The following is a 19779-nucleotide window of genomic DNA, read 5'->3' on the forward strand; positions in this document are numbered from 1 at the left end:
CTTAAAAATTAAGAAGGTATAAATTTATATATTTATGAAAAATTTGGATAATTTATATGGCGCCATTTTCATAAAATATTATCTCAAGGGCGCTTCGCTGTGATTGAATTGGGGAAAAGGAGATAGTGAAAATGATTTAACAAGGAAATGCGTTTTTATGTATGTTATGTTATTATATTTTAAAAAAAATAATAATTTTGTCTTTTTATCATATGTATGTTATATTATTTTTAAATGAATATCCACCGGTTTACAGTTTTCTATGTACGAAAACCATTAAAATATGCAAAAAATTTACTTATTAAAATAATCATGAAACAACGTTTTTATTTTATTTGTTTAACTTCCAGTGCCGCCTTAGTAACATGCACGTCATAACCCGAGGACAGCGGAAATAATTTGAAGCCGTAACCTTAGTGATATATGTAATATTCCCTCAGAAAAACATAAGCTGCTGAGGACTGAGCACAGGAGCTCCATTGTGGGTCACGTTTTAGGCGAGTCCTTCCTTTTGTCATAAAAACGTCATAACGAGGAGCTTACCTGAGCAACGGGCCTGAAGACCAAAGGTACAAGCACATCGATTCCTTTCCAGCAAAACGTCGTAAGTGTTCATATTTATTTGTAAATGACACAACTGCTTTTTAAAAATCATATTGCTAATACAAATATAACACTTTATCTTTCTATTTTTCAATAAGTTTTACTTAGTTAGTACCACTATTTCTTAAAATCTTTTGTGACACGTGTTTCGATGTATTCCGCATCATTTTTAAATACTAAATTAAAAATAAATACATATTACCACAAAGTGATGGCCGACTCAAATAATAAAAAGTTTTATACATCTATTGAGATGGCGTTTATTTTTTCATTTCTATTTTATTTATTTTTCCAGAATAATGATTTTATTTTTACATGATACAGAAAATGTCAGTGAAGGAGGTCAGGGTGAAGGACATTACAGACATATAGGAAAAAAAAAACAAGCTAGGGTATCGAGTATGTGTATTTATACGATTTCACTCTTATATTTAATTATTATCCGGGACTGGCACTCAAAGCGTAAAACTGATCACCTTGGCTTCAAATATTTAACGATCAACTTAACATTGTATCAATTCGATGCAATGCACTATGCACCATTAGTACAATAATATAGGTTAGTATTAACTTTCAGAGACAACAGCTTGATAGGCGATGCAAAAGTCTGGGTGAGGATCGAAACTTTCATGCAGCATTTTCGATTTAATATATCTTTATTCATAAAAAAATATGAAAAAGCGTTTTTTTTATTTTGGAGTTTCAATCATTTTCACATATTTCAATGCTCGCCTTGTTTAGAATTACGTATGTAACTAAAATTTAGGATGAAAGTTACCCATACGAGTACATTGGTTTTGGTTTCGACGTTCCCCATACTCTGTAGCATAAAACGTCTTCATCGTCCTTTTTGAAGATAACAGTGGCTTGGAAATCTCCATACATCATCTTATCTGGAAGTTCTTGATAATCTACCATAAAGTTTTTAATTTCATACGAACCCTTAAAAATAGCGTAAAATAATTTAAAAATATTCACCTTATGATAGAATTGAATATTTATTTATAAATTAAATTTTCTTATTTTAATGTATTTGTAATGTTATTTCTTAAAAATTGATGTCACTGGAGGTACGCAGACATATCGCTCACTGCTTTCAACAACGACATATATAAAAAATCGTCAATTTTCAGTTGTGCACGTTTTTGCTCAGAAAATGTGCTATATCCCAGCAAAAGCGACATATTTTTAACTTAAAATTTACCCGCTACAGGGCAGAAAGTGTTGTTTTTACATTTTGAAGAAAAGGTATTGTTTAATTATTTTTTTAAAATATCCTAAATATTTTTCAAATGGAGAAAAAACCTTCAGGTTTTACCTAAAAAGATTTGTTGCAAAGTAAAAAGTTCAATAAGTGGCTTGATATTTACTTTTAATGCATTTTATTATATTCTTAAACTTTAAATACGATCTCCTGAAAAATCAAGTTTGTTGATATATGACGTTGTTGAAAGGTGTTAGCGATATATCCACCGGTAAAAGGTTCAAGTGTTTTCCCGTTCTCTGTGTTTTAGCCATTGATCATGCTACCTTATCAAATAATTAACTATTATATCTACCAATATATATGTTTATTTGTTTGAAAAACAAAGAGCTCAACACTTAGTCAGTTCGTAAATTTTCAAAAATTTGCAAAAATTGTAACTTGACGTTTTCCATTTTCCATCACGGCAGTAATTTATGCAGATTTATAAAGTTTATACATATTTTAATAACATGTACAAGTACTATGTATATTTTAATTGAGTGCTATCTGCGATATACTCCTGCTTTATTTCTCATCTTATAATATTCATTTATTAGAAACAGTGTTTTATATTTTAAAAATATGTTTTATTAGATTGTGCTTAAACTAGATTTAAATCCTGGATATCAAGATTCATAAGTTTTTTCAAAAAAGGGTTATTTTAAAGATATTTGGATTATTAGTCAAATTAATATTATATAAATTATAACATTTTCTTTGAAGGTGAAAACAAATCTTAAAATAATTCTTACTTAAGATGACTGACTGATGGACGAAGCTATTTATTTTACAAAGTTCGTCTCTGTTGAAACATCAAAAATATGTTCTCTCCTTTATTTAAGAAAAAGTGTTTACATTAAAGGTTGACAATTCTTTTCTTTAAACAACTGTCTTTAAAATTAATACGATTATTTAATAATTCACTCAAAAAAAATAATACAAAAAAGAAGTGATGAATAATCTTATAATCATGGAATAATTTTCATTGCAAAATATTCACTCTTGAAATATAACCAATAATTGTGAAATATATCATGTTGAAAAAAATAAAATTATTATTAAGGAACAGAGATACCAAATCAAATCTGATCCACTCCAAATAAATTAAATTATTTATTAACAAAAGAGCTTACTGGTTCAACGGGGCATTCTTCTGGACGATTCCATTGTCTCAAGATATTTTTCCAACCATTTTTACCCCATTTGTCGATGAATTCGCACGCATTAGGACTTTCCAGTATCATGAAGTTTGGTTTATATCCACCATCACCCCATTTTGCAATGTTTATATCTATCTAAAATGGTATCGTAAGTTTCAAAAAGATTAAACTAGATTTGTTATACAATAATATGGGTTTTACGCGGCACTAATAACATTTTAAAAACAAACATATGGAGAGAGATTCCTCCTGTTTTGTAATGGTTTTTTAACAAAATTTAAAATAAAGATTATCAAAAAAAAAATACTCGACATGTAAATAAATTTTAAAAAATCGATTTTCAGAATACCACAAGAATGAAAAAGCATATCATAAAAATATATATGTTTGATTTAAAATAAATAAATAATAATATCTGTGTACTTACTCCCACGCTTTCATCTAGCGTTATGCCAAATGTTAAATTACAATTAAACACATCATGCGTCCTATTTAGTTTTTTCCTTTCTACAAATAAATGGTACGGGTATTGTTCAGGATTATCACATTGCCCAGCATCCTTAAAAAATATATCAGCTGGACCCTTAAATTAATATAATTCTTATCAAACCATATCATTTACTAATATTTATAAATCAAACTCATAAATATAAATATATAACTCACTAACAAATCAACACAAATAACAATAATAATTGTATAGAAAATAAAAAACGTATATACTAAAAACTTTGTATTTCCCATTATTGCCTGATCAAGTTGAATGCTGAATGTGGAATGAAAAAATTGTATTGAATTAATAGAAATTAAATGATAACTTATAATAATTTAGCATGCGTGCAAAAATGTTTGAAAAAATCATGTTTAAAACGGTTTAATGTACGTTCTTCATGATATTTTAATCAATGAAACAATGATGACATGATATTATCTTTAGTTAACATGATAAAATGAATAAACGAGATAAATCGTGAAATCGATTAACGTTTGAAAAATATCATTACGTATATTTTATTTTTGAAATATTTGTGGTCATAAGGCGTAGACAAATATTTAAAATTTATAATTTTCACACACTTAGATGCTCGTGTACTTAGAAAAGTATAAGTTTTTGTAAGGGCTGGGAAGATAATTGTGAAAAAATCATTACCAACACTCTTCTTTGAAACAATCTTCATTGAATTTATATTGCGATTGGCGGGAATGTATGTATGTACTTGTCATTTTTTTATGAATTTCATTTCGTTCAGACATAAGTGATTACCATCAACTTCTGTGGTATCATTTTTTTATGTAGTCGAAAATACTATTTCTTAAAATATGAATATATTATTAAAATGTGATATATTTAAAACAGCATACTGAACACATGAACAGATTTGACCCGATTTCTTATTATTGTGACTTTTGCATGTGCGTTTCGATTTAGGGGTATTATTTAACTACAGCCTTTGAGTTCCTTGTGTTTGTATGAACGTGTATTTAGATAATAATTGTCATAAAATTTCATATTCCCCGGTAGTCTCTAGGAAATCAGAAAAGAACAGGATATAGGTGAAGACACGTACGAAGCTCACACGAGTCCAGACATGACGTCACAGCGCGGGACACAAGGCCGACTAGAGACAGGCCTGGGCGCACAAGGGTTTTTGAAATGTCACGTGATCAAATCGGTGTTCTAAATTTGCAGTTCGAGCCAAGCGGAGTGCGTCGGTGCGTCCAGTGTTTACAAATGGCCGCGATTGTTTATGTTGATGTTCGTTGTTGCTTTATTTGTGTGTTGTTTTGATATTGAATTAAAAGCATATAAACTTCAAAGTGAGTGATTAGACAGTGAAGTGTATTTGAAAATTGAATTGGTAAGTAATTTTCGTATTTATAACACAATTTCGATGTTTATACGAGTATAAATCTCATTTGACGTTTCAAAACGTTTCAATAAATCGTTGCTACTTTTTAGCTTATATAACAATGCATACTTATTTGTATTTCATTTTTAAGTGTTTATGTAACGTGAATATTGACACGTGTTTTATTTATAACAATACTTAATATTTTCAACAAAATCATTATTTCACATTTGAGGTTATATTTCGCTTACGAATCCATGAGCTTACTCACGAGAGATGATGTCGACTCAAATTTCTGTTCGTTTTCGTTATCATATTAAATTATTGTATTAAACATACACTATTCATGTTGAGTTTATCCAAGATAACCAAACGATAACCTCGGATGACCAAACTTAGCATTCTTAAATTCCTACGCTTAATTTCTTTGTTTCATTACAGGTGGTTTACAAAACAAAATGAGGAGATGTTGCAGCGTTTTTGGATGCAAATCCAACTACCGCTCTCAAAAAGAAAATGTATCCACATTTGCTCTTCCAAAAAACGATGCTCTACGGAAAAAATGGCTTTGTCGGATTCCTACGGATTTTTCTGGAATAAAAAATCCATATGTTTGCATCAAGCATTTCGAAGAATCCATGATTATACGAAGCGACAGATGCACAGTACGCGAGGAAGCTATAGATGTGCCTCGCAAAATTCCCAAGCTTCGTGAGGGAGCAATTCCTACAATATTTCCGAGTGCTCCCAAATATCTATCCACCGCACCCCAATCAACTAGAAGACTCGCTGATGTGGAGACATCCCGGATGGAGATCGCTCTTCAAAACAGCCTCGATGACCTAAGGAAGCTGAATGAAGCAAAATCCATAAACAGTTTAGACGATTTAACTAAGACCAATCAAATTAAACCAGAATGGGTTTTAACGGAGACAGCGTTACAAAGAGTTTTGTGTTTAATTGACTTAAATGATGCGCCTTGTGTTTTGGGCGCTATTAAAGTAGTGAGTGATTTAAAAATACATTTATATTTAGGTAATAAGTTAGTAAGTAAAAGTCGTCATCCGAGAAATGTGAGTATAATCAAAAACGTAGATGATTTAAGTGACGTGATAAATTTTATTGAATCCTCTATCCATGACATTACCATCCCCGCCATTGATTTAAATGATGTTCTAATTATGTTGCAATCACACTTCCCATATAGTGATCAGAGAATTATGTTCATTATAGAACAAATTAAGTATGCCGCTACCCTAAAAAATCTCCGTCGATACAGCGGGAATACTTTGATATTTGCAGCGTCAATGTTTGTACACTCCTCGGCTACGTATCATATGTTATTTAATACTAATTATTTGTGCATTCCTCTTGCTACAGCATTGGTATGGTTTAGTTTGCAAACAATTTTAGATTATTGTCCTGATGTTTTTATTAGTGGCCAGAATCAACTCTATACTTTAAATAAGATAAGTGTTTCAAAATTAAATTATTATTTCTTGAATCAAGGTGATTTTTTAAATGAATGTATTTGTAATAAGACTTTGCTAATAATATTAGAAAATATTTGCCATAGAACCTGTAAAATCCTTTTAAGTAACTTAGCAAAAATCAAAAATGATGAACTTGCTGCACAAAGTTGTTCGGGATCAAGTAGAAAAGTACAAAAATTTTATTAGTTTTTTCTCATCCATAACCATCAACTATCAAACCTAATGTGTAAACTGTTTGAGTAAATTAATGTAACATGTCTTTAAATTAAATCCTTCACATAACATAAATCACATATTCTCAATTGTCAATTTAACAAAATTGAAGTATTTTGTTAAATTGAGTAGTACAAGATTAAATGCAAATGTTGTAATTGAATCGACTTATATGGTCACCAATATTAAGAAATTTACTTACATAATTATAAGCTTCTTTTCATGTCCAATTATTTTTCCATTTGATATCTTATGCTTAAAATATTTGTGTTGAATAGATTTTTTTCAATTACTGTTATATTACATGTTTTTAATGTTAAATGTGTATATGTATATACATATATATATATATATATATATATATATATATATATATATATATATATATATATATATATATATATATATATATATATATATATATATATATATATATATATATATATATATATATATATATATATATATATATATATATATATATATATATATATATATATATATATATATATATATATATATATATATATATATATATATATATATATATATATATATATATATATAAATATACATATTAGAAATAATTATATTCCTGATGCATGTCTTTTATGGTGAGATTATAGCTTTGTGGTAATTTCTGTCCATTTTAAATTTTAATTTTACTTGGTAAATGCAACATTTTCTTGATGTCATTATTATAATTTACTTGTATAATTTACTGTAGGTTCCATTACTATTTTTGTGTTTTTGAGTATGATATAGTATATTTTATATATATATATATATATATATATATATATATATATATATATATATATATATATATATATATATATATATATATATATATATATATATATATATATATATATATATATATATATATATATATATTTATATATATACATGTATATGTGTATGTGTGTGTATATAAGAAAATAAATAATGCCTTTTTATGTAATATTAATTCGTTTTATTTTTACCTTTCCTTTTTTGTATAAACTGTTATCATTTAAACATCTGGATTTTCGAAAATTGTAGGTTTAAAACTTTAAAAAATAATCCGAAATTCCACTCGCATATCGCACGCGGACAATAGCACTGACTTCGTAATTCGGCGTTTGCGCGCCCAGGCCTGTCTCTAGTAGGCCTTGGCGGGACATGACTCAGGCTGGTTTCCCACACCTCGTCATCCTGCATGTGCGCCTGTTCCCCAGTCTCGTGTATCAGCCTGACAGCCATAACTCTAGCCCTATCGGCAGTACTTGTGTGACCACTTCGAGATGTGTCGTGAAAGGATGTCATTTGTGAAATCAAATTAATATATTCGTGACCCGTAAAATTCCCTATACAAATAAGTTAGAAACAAAATGGTATTCAGATAACAGATAACATAGTTCAAGACAATCTACATAGCATCATGAAGTAAAATATAATAAGAACCAGCCTATGACGCCGATATAAAATTATTATTATATACATTATTATTATATAATTTTACTAAGAACAAATAGTCCAATATAAACAATTTAGCCTAGAATATGCCAACTCAAAAAAAAATATCCCAAGATGAAAAAAATGAAGTAGAAAAGAAATGTCTCAATAAAACTACTGACGCTTTTTTATTATTTGAAAAGTTCGTACTTGAAAACATTCCCACCTAATTATTAATTAATTTATTTTATTTTTTAAATTTTTCATATATCATAATAACTAACATAAAATGGTATTTTCTGGCGTTTTTCATGTGTGTGATTATAGTCCAGGGTTCGGACCTCACATACTAATATAAGCGTTTCTGCTTGATAAAAAGCTTCTTTACATCTCACCAATATATGTCTCTAGTGAAGTTCTAGTGATTCAAGAACAAGGTTTCTAAATTGGTTCATATATATACAATAGAACTTCCATGAATTTGAGTAGTGTGGTTGTCAATAAAGGGTAGAATTGGTGAATGTTACACGTATGTAAAGTGATCACTTAAACCAGCCTATGACGGTCGTCAGCCCCGTAAATGCCCAGACTTCCATATTCTTCTTCATCTTTGATGAGATGTAAAAAAAAAACTAACATATGTATTTAAAAAAATTCTATAAAATTTTTTAATTAAAATTTTTTATTAAACGTAGCTAATTATTTCATTTATTTTACTTTATATAATTACCATATTTCATAATAATTAACATATGCATTCTATAAACAGACCAGGGATAATGACATGATATGATACTCGAAAACCTTATCACTGCTTTAACTGTTAAAAAAAATAATGAAGAGGCGAGGAGGAAGACTAAAGAGGAATTATATGGATAATCCTTGGCCTTCTTCTTTAAGTACTAAAAGAGAAGGCAGACGTCGTGTGGTATAGAGATCTGAAAATCTTGGCTTTAGATAGAAAATGGTGAAAGGTACTGCATAGAGGAGAGTCTGGTTCTTTAATTTAATCATACAATTAATTACATGTGTTTATGTTACGCTGCTACTTAGATTTTATGAACGTCCAAGGGACCATTCAAGGGGCAAAAAGAAGAAAAAGATAAAACCTAGTTTCAAAAGCTGTTTCATCCAAATTACATAAATTGTTGATAAAACTAATGAAAAGTAAACGAGTATCTATGGTATTGTTTAGAAAAAAATGTAAAAATGCAGGCAACTGTCAACAACAGCAACCTTTCCCAAGTTTTCTAATATTAACGTCATCACTTTTACTAGATACATTGTTGATTCTACACTCTACTTTGAAAGTGATATATCTTGTTTATTATGGTGTTTCCAATAAATTGTAATGGTGTCATGTACGTCAGATAATATCAGTACTTGTTTGAGATCAATATATTTTTTTACATTTGGTGAAAATTACTAGAATTATGTATTAAAGTAACACTGTAAATTTATTGGTATTGACAAGTTCTTAGTAGAACATATTTTTTGTATTTTCGATCAATAAACATAAACAGTTTTATAAAGAAAAACACACACAAATAATTTTATATGAGTACAATCAAATTGACAGTCGTTATTGTGCTGTTATAATACTTTGGACAATTTTAAACATTTCAACTTAATTGTGTGGTACGAATGGTACTAAGATTTAAACAAAAACGTTATTTAAACATGTTTTTTTGTTTAGAATGAGATAATATGATTAATGTGTAAAATTATTACTTCCAATTTTTTCCGATACAATTTTTGATGATTAAAGTCTGAGGAAATAAATAAATTATATAAACAAATAATCTGTATTATATTCGTTATATATCATAGCTCATTAATGCGTGTAATAAAGTTAACAAAAAATTATGGGATCTTTTAAGTGACGAAACTTTGATTACAAATGCTGGAATCACTCACTCCACATGAGAGTTATTCATAACAAGATTTAAATTCATATCTTAATAAAGAAAAATAAGTCTTTTAAAATGGGAATATGGATGACTTGGCTGGTTAACTCGACAACTGCGAATTGTGTTTTCAATTGAGGCATATATAATATACAGAAATTTGAGTAATTTGATTGTCAATCATGGATAGAATACTAAAAGTTACGCAATGTATAAAGTGATTACATGAACCAGCCGGACATGACAGTTTTAGGCCCTGTATATGCCTAGACTTCCATCATTACATCTGGATCTACTTTTTTCTTATTTCTATTCTTTTTTATCACCCTAAAGATGATATATTAATACATGTATATATTAGATCTTCTTTCGTATAAAAATGATAGATGCTTCATCTCAAGTTGAGACACCTATAATATATGTTCTTTATCTATATTGAGATAAACTGATTTAATCAAATCCTAAATAGTTACATTGAAATCCTTAACCCTAAATCATAATTAAAATATTAATTATAATATAGCAAGTTTTCTAGAAAGCATTTCTTGGATTAATCGTATGACCCAATTGTTTAAATATTATTTTTCAATTCGTATGAAAAAATTAATTGTTAAAACCATATATAGAGGAATGTCGCTCTCATGCTAGCATTGCTGAATTTCCTATTGACTTGTATGAAATGAATATCTGCAGCTACATACTTTCTCCATTGACGACAGGATAGAAAGTACATTTAACATCAAGTAGTTGATAAAACTATGTATTGTGATTGAAACGATTTCAATTTGAAGCTTTCAATCCTTTTTATTTACGAGTGTTGACTCGAAATGATCCTGTTTTGTCTAGATAGAAATATGGTGTCTATATTTAGTGTCCAAAAAACCATGGTTTCTCCAGAATTGATATCAATACAAAAACAATATCACCATGATTTGATAACCTTGTGTAGGTATTAGAATGTTTAATACCATAAATGTGAATATAAATGAGTGCGTAATTTTATTTAAAAATAAATCGTAAAAAAATATGAAGTTAAATGAAATGAAAATAAAAGAATTAGAAGTATTAGCGATTAACTTATAATGCTCAATGCGGAAAGAATACAATTTTAAAGAAAAATGAAGCCAAATCAATAAGAGCACATTTACCACTGGCAAAAAAATATTAGACAACCGTTTAGAAAAAAAAAACATAAAATTCTATACTACTTTGGAGAAATTCTATGAAAAAGTAGCGGATAAGTGTTATTGAAGAAAATTTATCAAAAATTGAATATATAAACATACCCATTATTCAAATATGTGTATTTAACAAATTTAATAAAATTTTAACTTAAATAAAATTGTTTGTATTTGTAATTATATTGACAGTTATAAAATAATAATTTGATTTTTGTTGAAATACAGCACCCTTGAGGTTTACAAAAATAACAGTAAAAAATTTAAAGTATTATTATTATGAAAAAAAAATCTTTCCAAATGTTTTCCCGTTATTTGTGAAATAAACAATGTATTTATAATCTCGAACACGATCGCACAAATAATTTAAATGGGTACCTGGTGTTAACATCACGATAATATCTAAAAGCGAAAAATAATTATTTGCTTTTTAAATAACGCAGGCACGTCCTTATGATCGGAGGTTTCCAAGATTCTCTGGTTGTGGAGGAGAAAAAAAATCTCCGGGAATTCGACCTATAACTCATAAGGTACAAGTGTACCAGCCTAACGATCCTGTATCTTAATATTTTATAATAGATTGCCACTATTCGCTTTCGAGATGACAGTTGGGATAAAATATCGTCATTATTTCTAAGGTTTACGCCGTTAGGTCTGTAAGTTATCAAAATATACCTGCCCCAGCCCCATAGAAACCCCGTGGAACCTGCAGCACCTCTTTAAATGGGAAAAAGCCCACACATAAACAGTACATCTTACGATCTCCTTTACTTTATCCACAATCAAAACATCTTCAATGTGTGCTTCGTGATACTCCAAACGGCGTTCAGCTGTATCCAATGTACGAACATGAAAATTTCCAAAAAATCAATCGAAATATCACAAAAATTTTGTTTTATATGCGGAAAATTACGCATCAATAAAAAATTAATTCCACACACGTCAATTTTGAAATAAAAAATATATTACCCCTTTCACGTTCCATTAATTTGCTTCCTAAATAAATATTTGCTGAGTAATTTTTACCTTTCAAAAATTTATATTTGCATCCATTTTATATTGCATAATAATTGAATTAAATTTATCCGTCACGTGTAACACGACTAATATTATAATGCGCCCATTCAAATGCAAAAAAAAATATAAATTGTTCGAAAACTAGTCTATGGTCTTTCATTTGTATCGAAATATTATTAAGAAAAGCGCTTATTCAAAGATCATTTGCATAACTTTAAATAATTAAACCATTTATCACGAGGAACCGATCACCTTAATAAAATAAATAATCAGTTCATTGCCGAATTCTGCGCTTCCTGCTTCTGTAAGCTAAATAAATTTTAAATTATGTTATATTGTCATACCTTCACCCCGTTCGGAATAAATACCTCGTGCAAGCTGCATTTCTGCAACGTGTCAACAAAACGCATCGGCTCGCGTAATATATCTGAAGCCTATGCAAATGCGGGAACATCACACCTTTGAATTCGATTAATAAAATGTATTCATTTGCATTTTGGTCGTTTTTCATTCATATCATTTGGGGTTTGAATCGGCAATCTTGCATCACTGTTATCGATAACCTTAATAAAGTCCGTTAAATTTATTCGCTAAATTTTATAAGGTTTACAACTTTATTATAATCTTATGTTTTGTTTCGTTTAAAATCCTCGACGGAATGTATTTTGTGTATCTAATTATATAACGTTTCTACATATGTATCGGATTGAATTAATAATTATATTTAAAATTCTTAATTAATTCATACAACATATGAATAAAATAGGTTGATGCTGGTAATTTAAAGTAAAAAATCTTTTTATTGTGGTATTTATTTTCTTAAATGAATTAATGTTTTAAATATTTTTGTTTGAAATATTTTATATTATTGTTGAAAACTTTTTTTTATTACATATTTACAAAAATACTTCAATTTCATACTATTTTTGTGAACATAAGCGGCTCATTATTAGAAACAGGTATGAAAATTGTGGTAGACTGGGCTCGAACCGAGAAACTCTGACTCAAGAGTCCGCGACACTAACCACGGGACCACAACATGACACATTTAAAGGAAACACGTAAAAAATATTACTATTTAATTCAAATGTACCTATATATCATGTAAATATTTTGTTGTGCAGGACGAATGTTTATTTATAAGAAAAAAGACCCTTTTTATAAATACACCAGTAGTTACTAAAGAGTTTGTGGTAAAATAAATATGTACGAAAATACTACGTTTACTTTATGATGTATGGAATAACGACCAAACAGCTACAAAATTCTCGGATGCTTTAATCAAAAGTGTACAGATTTGCCGGATCTTAGTAGCGCTGTAAGTTAACTGCGGGATAAATGAAAACAAACCGACGTCAGTGCCCTTAGGGGAAGGTGTTTATGTAGTTTGTTGTAGCTGTTTAGTACGTAGGGTGGTGAGTAAGATAACCACAATTGGAGGCTGTGTGTGTCTTATTATTAATTACATGTGTGTTGCTCGTTTGATTTACCGCAACGTTTTGTGGCTTGTGTTGCGGTCGACCCGTGTCGACATAAAGTATTATTATCCCAGGGGAAGAAAGTATTGCGTTAAGCTGATCTTACTATGCGAGTAGGCCTGCATAACACGTATCTCTTCTAATTTTTAATGCGTTTTTTACTATTTTCAAAGAATTTATGGCATATTACACGTTTATAATTTTTAAAAAATCACTTGTGTAATAACACTTAATGAGTATTATTTCATTAAACTCGACTAGTTTCGAAAACTACAAGGTAATTAGTAAAACGAAGTTAGTTTTACCATTCACCTGTAGATGAAAACAACTATAGTTTTCAAAACTAGTCGTGTGCAATGAAATTAAGCTCACGAAGTGGTATTATACAAGTTATCAATGCATTAATAATTAATTAATTTTTAAAATAATCGACATGTCATGTCAAGGTAATGGTGAACCAATAAAAATATATTACACGTTTTGGAATCTGATTGGAAGTCACGAATATCAGAATATTCCCTCAAATTTTAAAAACAAATTAATGAAAAAGCTTTGAATGAAAATAATTATGTAAAGGATCTAATGTTTTGTCAATACTATTCGACGATTAGGTAAACATCACACATTATTATTCGTTTTTCGTCAGAAATTTACACCAGATATTCATACAAAATATTATTTTGTAACATACAAAATCTGTTTATTAGTTAAGACTGTGAAATATACAGCAAGTATTGCGGCAAACTATATAACCATCACGTGTAGGTTTTGATACTATCAATATTCATTTTTTGTTTGAAAATTCAATTAGAATATTGTCAAATCGTCCTTTTTTCAAAGAAAAAACAATATAAAACGCAATATAAAAATAATGCTTGAACAATATAAAAAAGTATTTAGTTAATTATTATTTCACCTAAACGTGGAAAACAATCTACGATATTTTTATTATTATTCTAAATCAGATTCTAATACGATTAGATTTATTTACAGTACAAAGTTTTTTGTAAATATTTTTGGTCCATTTCGGGTTTTGAAGAGCGTAAGAACGTAAAATGCGTTTGGTCTAGAATTCTTGAGTGACAAAAAATAACTATAATATTTGCACAATGTACATAAACCCCGGGAGTCCACTAACTCCGATCTCCTACTATTGTAAGCAATAAATAATTTAGTCCCCTGTTTTACACTGTTGTATTATAACGGGATGATCATTGTTTGAGTTAGCTTTGTGCTCTCTTGACCGGAACAGTTAAACAAGTCAATGTTAAAATATTAAAAGCCAATATGTTTGGAGGCATTAATTAGGGTCGAATACGGTGCCTCTAAACTATTTGCAGGTAAGTGATTTCCTGACATTATGAGGAATATGAGTTTTTGTAAACCCCCTTATGTGAACATTTATATTTATGCTGTGTAATATCTCCGTATTATACAGCGTATCAATATCTCCGTAAATACATACTATGGATGATTTAAATATAACCAGAAACGTTATCAAATATAATCAGAAACGATCAAATAAACAGTCACAACACATTCACCCCGTCTGACGTTTCAACGTTAGTAAAAATCCTTACTGCTGGAACAATAAAATGATAATTAGTATTTTGTTAACGTTTTCATTTTGCCCCAGAATTTTGGAGCATCCTGTAGAATATAATGATATTACCTACTTTAACATTCTCGCCTATGTAATATATCGGTAATACAACAATACATAGTTATATACATTTATGATAATTAAAAATCAATATTTGAAATGAGCGCTATTTTGATATTCGTGAATCAAAGGCAGATAAAAGCTTATTATTCTTGATAAAATGTTAATTTTTGTAGTGAAAAATATATTTACATATAATTATATTATATTCTCAATGAATATTAACAAACAGAACACTATTTTTTAACTTATATTTTAACCAATTGATCCAAACTAATAACTATATTTTATGTAAAAATAGTACATTAGCACTATAATTAAAGTGTAAAGTAAATGAAAGTGACATTTCAAAACATTATATATTCATTTGGTACATAGTTCGAGGCATCAAATTTATAAAATGATATTTATGCATTTTAAACTATGTTGTTTGAACAAAAATTGGAATAGCGAACCTGGTGTGATATATTGACACTAGCCAGAATTGTATAGCATTTATCAACATAATAGGGTTTTATTTCCAATTTACAGGCAAAGGGACACAAATCTACATATGCTATGAATAACGTTGGATCTGTTGAACTTTACAGAGTGCTTTGGATTGCATGAAATTAATCATCCCAAAATCACGAGCGTGTCGACTTTTTCGTTTTCTATTGTTTTAAACAGAAACAACAACAAAAAAACATAGCGAACTCAAATAATGGCTATGAGGGCACAATAGAAAGATCGAGAGAGCCAATAAAATATAATGAAATGTCCTAAATAAAATGCCAAACAATGGAGTATATTATCTGTAAACGCATATCTTGATTTTTTAGTCACAGGATACCGTTCGCGAAGGGCTTGGACCGCCAAAGGCCAGAACGGGACAGGTAAAAAGCATTTATAAAATAAAATATAAAAAAAACAATGACACGCTGGGTTAGCCATAAATTTTTGATTCTCCATTCTTTTTTGTGCAGGTATCCATATCATCACTACGCGGTGGATACTGCCAACTTATTTATATATATTATATTATAATCCTACATACATACATCACATAAACAGAACTAGCTCATTTTTTTGTTTCAGAACATCCATACGTATTTGATTTAAATAAAGGTAGCGGATATATCGCATACTTATTTGTATAATTTAAATTGATATTGTTTATTGAAGATTTATACTCACATACGGAGAAAGATGACATACGGGTTGTGAGGTAACGTTATAATATAAAACAGTGATGGGCGATCGAATCTAAAAACCGAATTAGGCAACGACTTCTTCATCGAATCAGAAGTCAGCTTTTTTTATTGTTCAGTTTTTTTTCACAACGCTTATCACCCTGATCCGTGCAAAAACTTAATTGGGTATTGCATATTCTAGCACCTGGGCTGGGATTTCATAAGGAAGTAAACGCTTTATTATAAGGAAGTAAGGCTTTTATTTTTAATGACTGATATTTTTAGACGGGTTGACGTTCCGAATTGTAAGAAAAATATTGATTTTTTGTTTCGTTATTTTTTCTTTTTTTACCAAATAGAAGTTAATCGACTTTAAAGTTATCTACATTACATAGTTAAAACGATAACTCTCATGTGTAAACTAAATACCGAAGCTCAATCGAGCAACCGAAGAGTGACGAATACTCATTAGGCACATCTGTAGTGTCTATAGTATAAAAATAATCAGTGCATTCTTTAATGTACATAAGTATGTAAGGCTTGAGCACTTTCGATAATGAAGGTTCTAGATAATTTTTTTAATTATTATTAAATTATAAAAAAGCTCATTAAATGGCAGTTGACCAATAGTGCAAAAGGGAATTTAATTAAGTCTTCGATTGCATATAAGTAGGAAGGGGGATTAGGTAATTGTTATTCTTGTCTAGTAAAAAAAAAGAAATAATAGTAATACTTCTTATATTTGTTAGATCTTAACAAAAATATAAAAGAAAATGGAAATCAGGGCATTTACAGGGCTTACGGCCGTCATAGGCTTGGTTAAGTGATCTCATTACGAGATGTCTAAATGTAATTCATATTATTCTAAAAATTACCAGTACAAAGTTTATTAAATTATTTAAGATTATATCGTAGTCGTACAGGAGAAAGTGACCAACCAACAAAACGTAAAATGTTCAGGAGGGCCATTTAAGTCACTTTTGCTTGGCAAGAAAATAAACATCAATGCAGTTAGTCATTTTTAACTAGTCAATATATTATACTTCCAAGTTAAAAATCCTTTGGGATTTTTCCAGGGCAATATTAAGCTAGTAAAATATTAAATAGTCAATGATGAAATAGTCACGCTGTTGTAAAAAAGTGCACTTGGTCACTTTCTCTTGACTACGATAATATTATTTGATTTGAGCCATCGTATTCACATGCTTCACCTCCGTAGTGTAATGGTTAGCACGCCCGGCTACCGTACTGGAGGTCCCGGAGGGTCGAATAAATATAAGTGAATTTCTCACTCTAATTTATACAATTAATCCCTGTACCTACCTAAAACGAAGGGCTGATCACCATTCCTTCATTCTGTTAACGATCAAGATAACACTGCGTTTATATGATGCAGTGCCCTATGCACCATCGGATGCGGATAAGGGTTGAAAAGTTACATGCACATGGGTATTTATGCCGATTACTGTAACCTGTGTTTTACCAAACCGCGATCACAATCGGTTTGGCATTGTACGGTGCATATTTGAAACGTGTCAGTTGTTCGATTCTTTATACGAACTCGTCCACCTCTCTTCTCAGGTAAACCCGAATGACACCTGTGAAATGGTAACAAAGCCGAACTCTCGCTTTAAATGGGTGCCTGAAATCCGAAACCTGTCTTTAACAAAGAAACGCATAGAAAAAAAATACGGGGTTGTAAAGGAGGGAGCAAATATGCAACACAGTTGCTGGATTTTTTTGTTAGTTTTTTTCTTCAAATGTAATTTGTATTTGTTTACATAAATAAAATGGACCTGTTGCGTCAGAAGTAATATGATTTATTTACTTAAGTATTTATTTGATAGCCGAGTAGTATTTTAATCAATTTTAAAAATATCATTTTTTGTACACAATTTGTATTTGTATTTTTTTTATATCCGTACCCAATGGTGCATAGGGCACTGAATCGTGCTGATGTTATCATTGATAGTTATTTACATTAAGGCAAGGTGATCGCCCCTGTACCTCAGGGACCAGTCCAGGGTAATATTAAATAAATATAAGAAAGTAAAATCTCTCTGGAAATCGAACCCGGGACCTCCAGCACGGTAGCTAAACACACTAACCTTTACACCACGGAGGCGGACATACACAGATACACATATACATATTTGTAAGTGATTGAAATAATTTAAAAACCTCATTGATTGAGTTGATCATAATACCTCAGTCATGGTGTTGATTATAAAATTAAAATAGACCAGTAGATAAAAAAAACCGTTAGGATAGAAAAAAAGTCGTTATGGAGACACCTCCATCATCGTATTCTAAGGAGATACCTAATATGCTTTTCAATTTGATAGGAAATGTCAATGGATTGATCCTGTTGAAAATCGTTATTAACCGTTTTTTTCCACCGCCTTGCGAAACAAATTATATATGCAAGTTGAACAGACTGCCTACATCTGTTCGGGCACAAAATAGATTTGTTCAAAGGGGTTTTTTCCAACAATTGTTATCCGCTGTGTAATATTATTTGCATAAAAAATAAGCCTGAGAAAAAAAATGCTCATAAAAAATGTAACGCATTGCTCATAACGGAAGCCATTGAAAAATCCGATATATTCTGGGACGTGGTAACCAAATTTGATTCCCTAGGTACCGAAATCAAATATCGACAAACGAAAATGTATCTTATGCATTTATACTAAGACTCCACAATCGTTTCTGATCGACGACAAAATGTAATAAATTTTATGCATACATTAGCATAATGTGTATGGCCCTATTCATTGAAAAAAAAAGGATGGGTTAAACCCTTTTTTGCATAAAGTCTGTAAGGAAATTGTAAAAGGAAGTGTATTTTTTTTCTATTGAATAGAATAACATGTCCGCTTCCTTATGCACCGTTAGCCTAAGGGCCAAGTCTCCCCGCAATAATCGCGATAATATTTGCCTTTCGGCACCCCACCGATTTGGAGAATACATTTTTTATTAGGCATAGAAAAAATAGTATCTACCTGACGATAATTTATGCGAAATCGCGAAGGTACCTGCCCTTTCTGAATATTAAGTGTAACCTTACCCTCGTACTTGAAAGGGTTGCATTGAAATAATGCAAATAAAGTGGCCACGGTCGCAGGTATTCCGTTTAAATATTCCTACCCCTAGAAATAACCTCGTTTCCGCGACTGTCAATGCTAGGGGAGGATTTCAAAACTTTTTTATTTGCATACAACACTTGCGAGATATCCTTTTTTTATTTAGGGATGCGAATTAACTATCGCTCCGGCTTTTTCATTCAAATAGATATTTCACACTAGACTTAAGGATCCACTGGGGAGGGGTATCAGTTTTGTGTTCGATGCCTACGTTTACTG

At 29.9% G+C, this 19779-nt stretch overlaps 1 protein-coding gene across 1 annotated transcript; it reads left to right on the forward strand.

Moving 5' to 3' along the window:
* Positions 1-4638: 4638 nt before the first annotated feature.
* LOC148310493 (uncharacterized) lies at positions 4639-6900 on the forward strand. The gene is made up of 2 exons (XM_088258374.1): positions 4639-4868; positions 5301-6900. The coding sequence occupies exon 2, from the start codon at positions 5318-5320 to the stop codon at positions 6536-6538; it is 1221 nt and encodes a 406-aa protein (XP_088114500.1). The 5' UTR covers positions 4639-4868; positions 5301-5317; the 3' UTR covers positions 6539-6900.
* The last annotated feature ends 12879 nt before the right edge of the window (positions 6901-19779 follow it).

This window comes from Brachycentrus maculatus, unplaced genomic scaffold (genome assembly GCF_059751285.1).
Source record: "Brachycentrus maculatus isolate JH-2025_06_01 unplaced genomic scaffold, ASM5975128v1 h1tg000093l, whole genome shotgun sequence".
Taxonomy (NCBI): domain Eukaryota; kingdom Metazoa; phylum Arthropoda; class Insecta; order Trichoptera; family Brachycentridae; genus Brachycentrus; species Brachycentrus maculatus.

Bases quoted from the DNA above. Each gene is read 5' to 3' on its own strand.
- LOC148310493 (XM_088258374.1), top strand. From the start codon at position 5,318: ATGAGGAGATGTTGCAGCGTTTTTGGATGCAAATCCAACTACCGCTCT.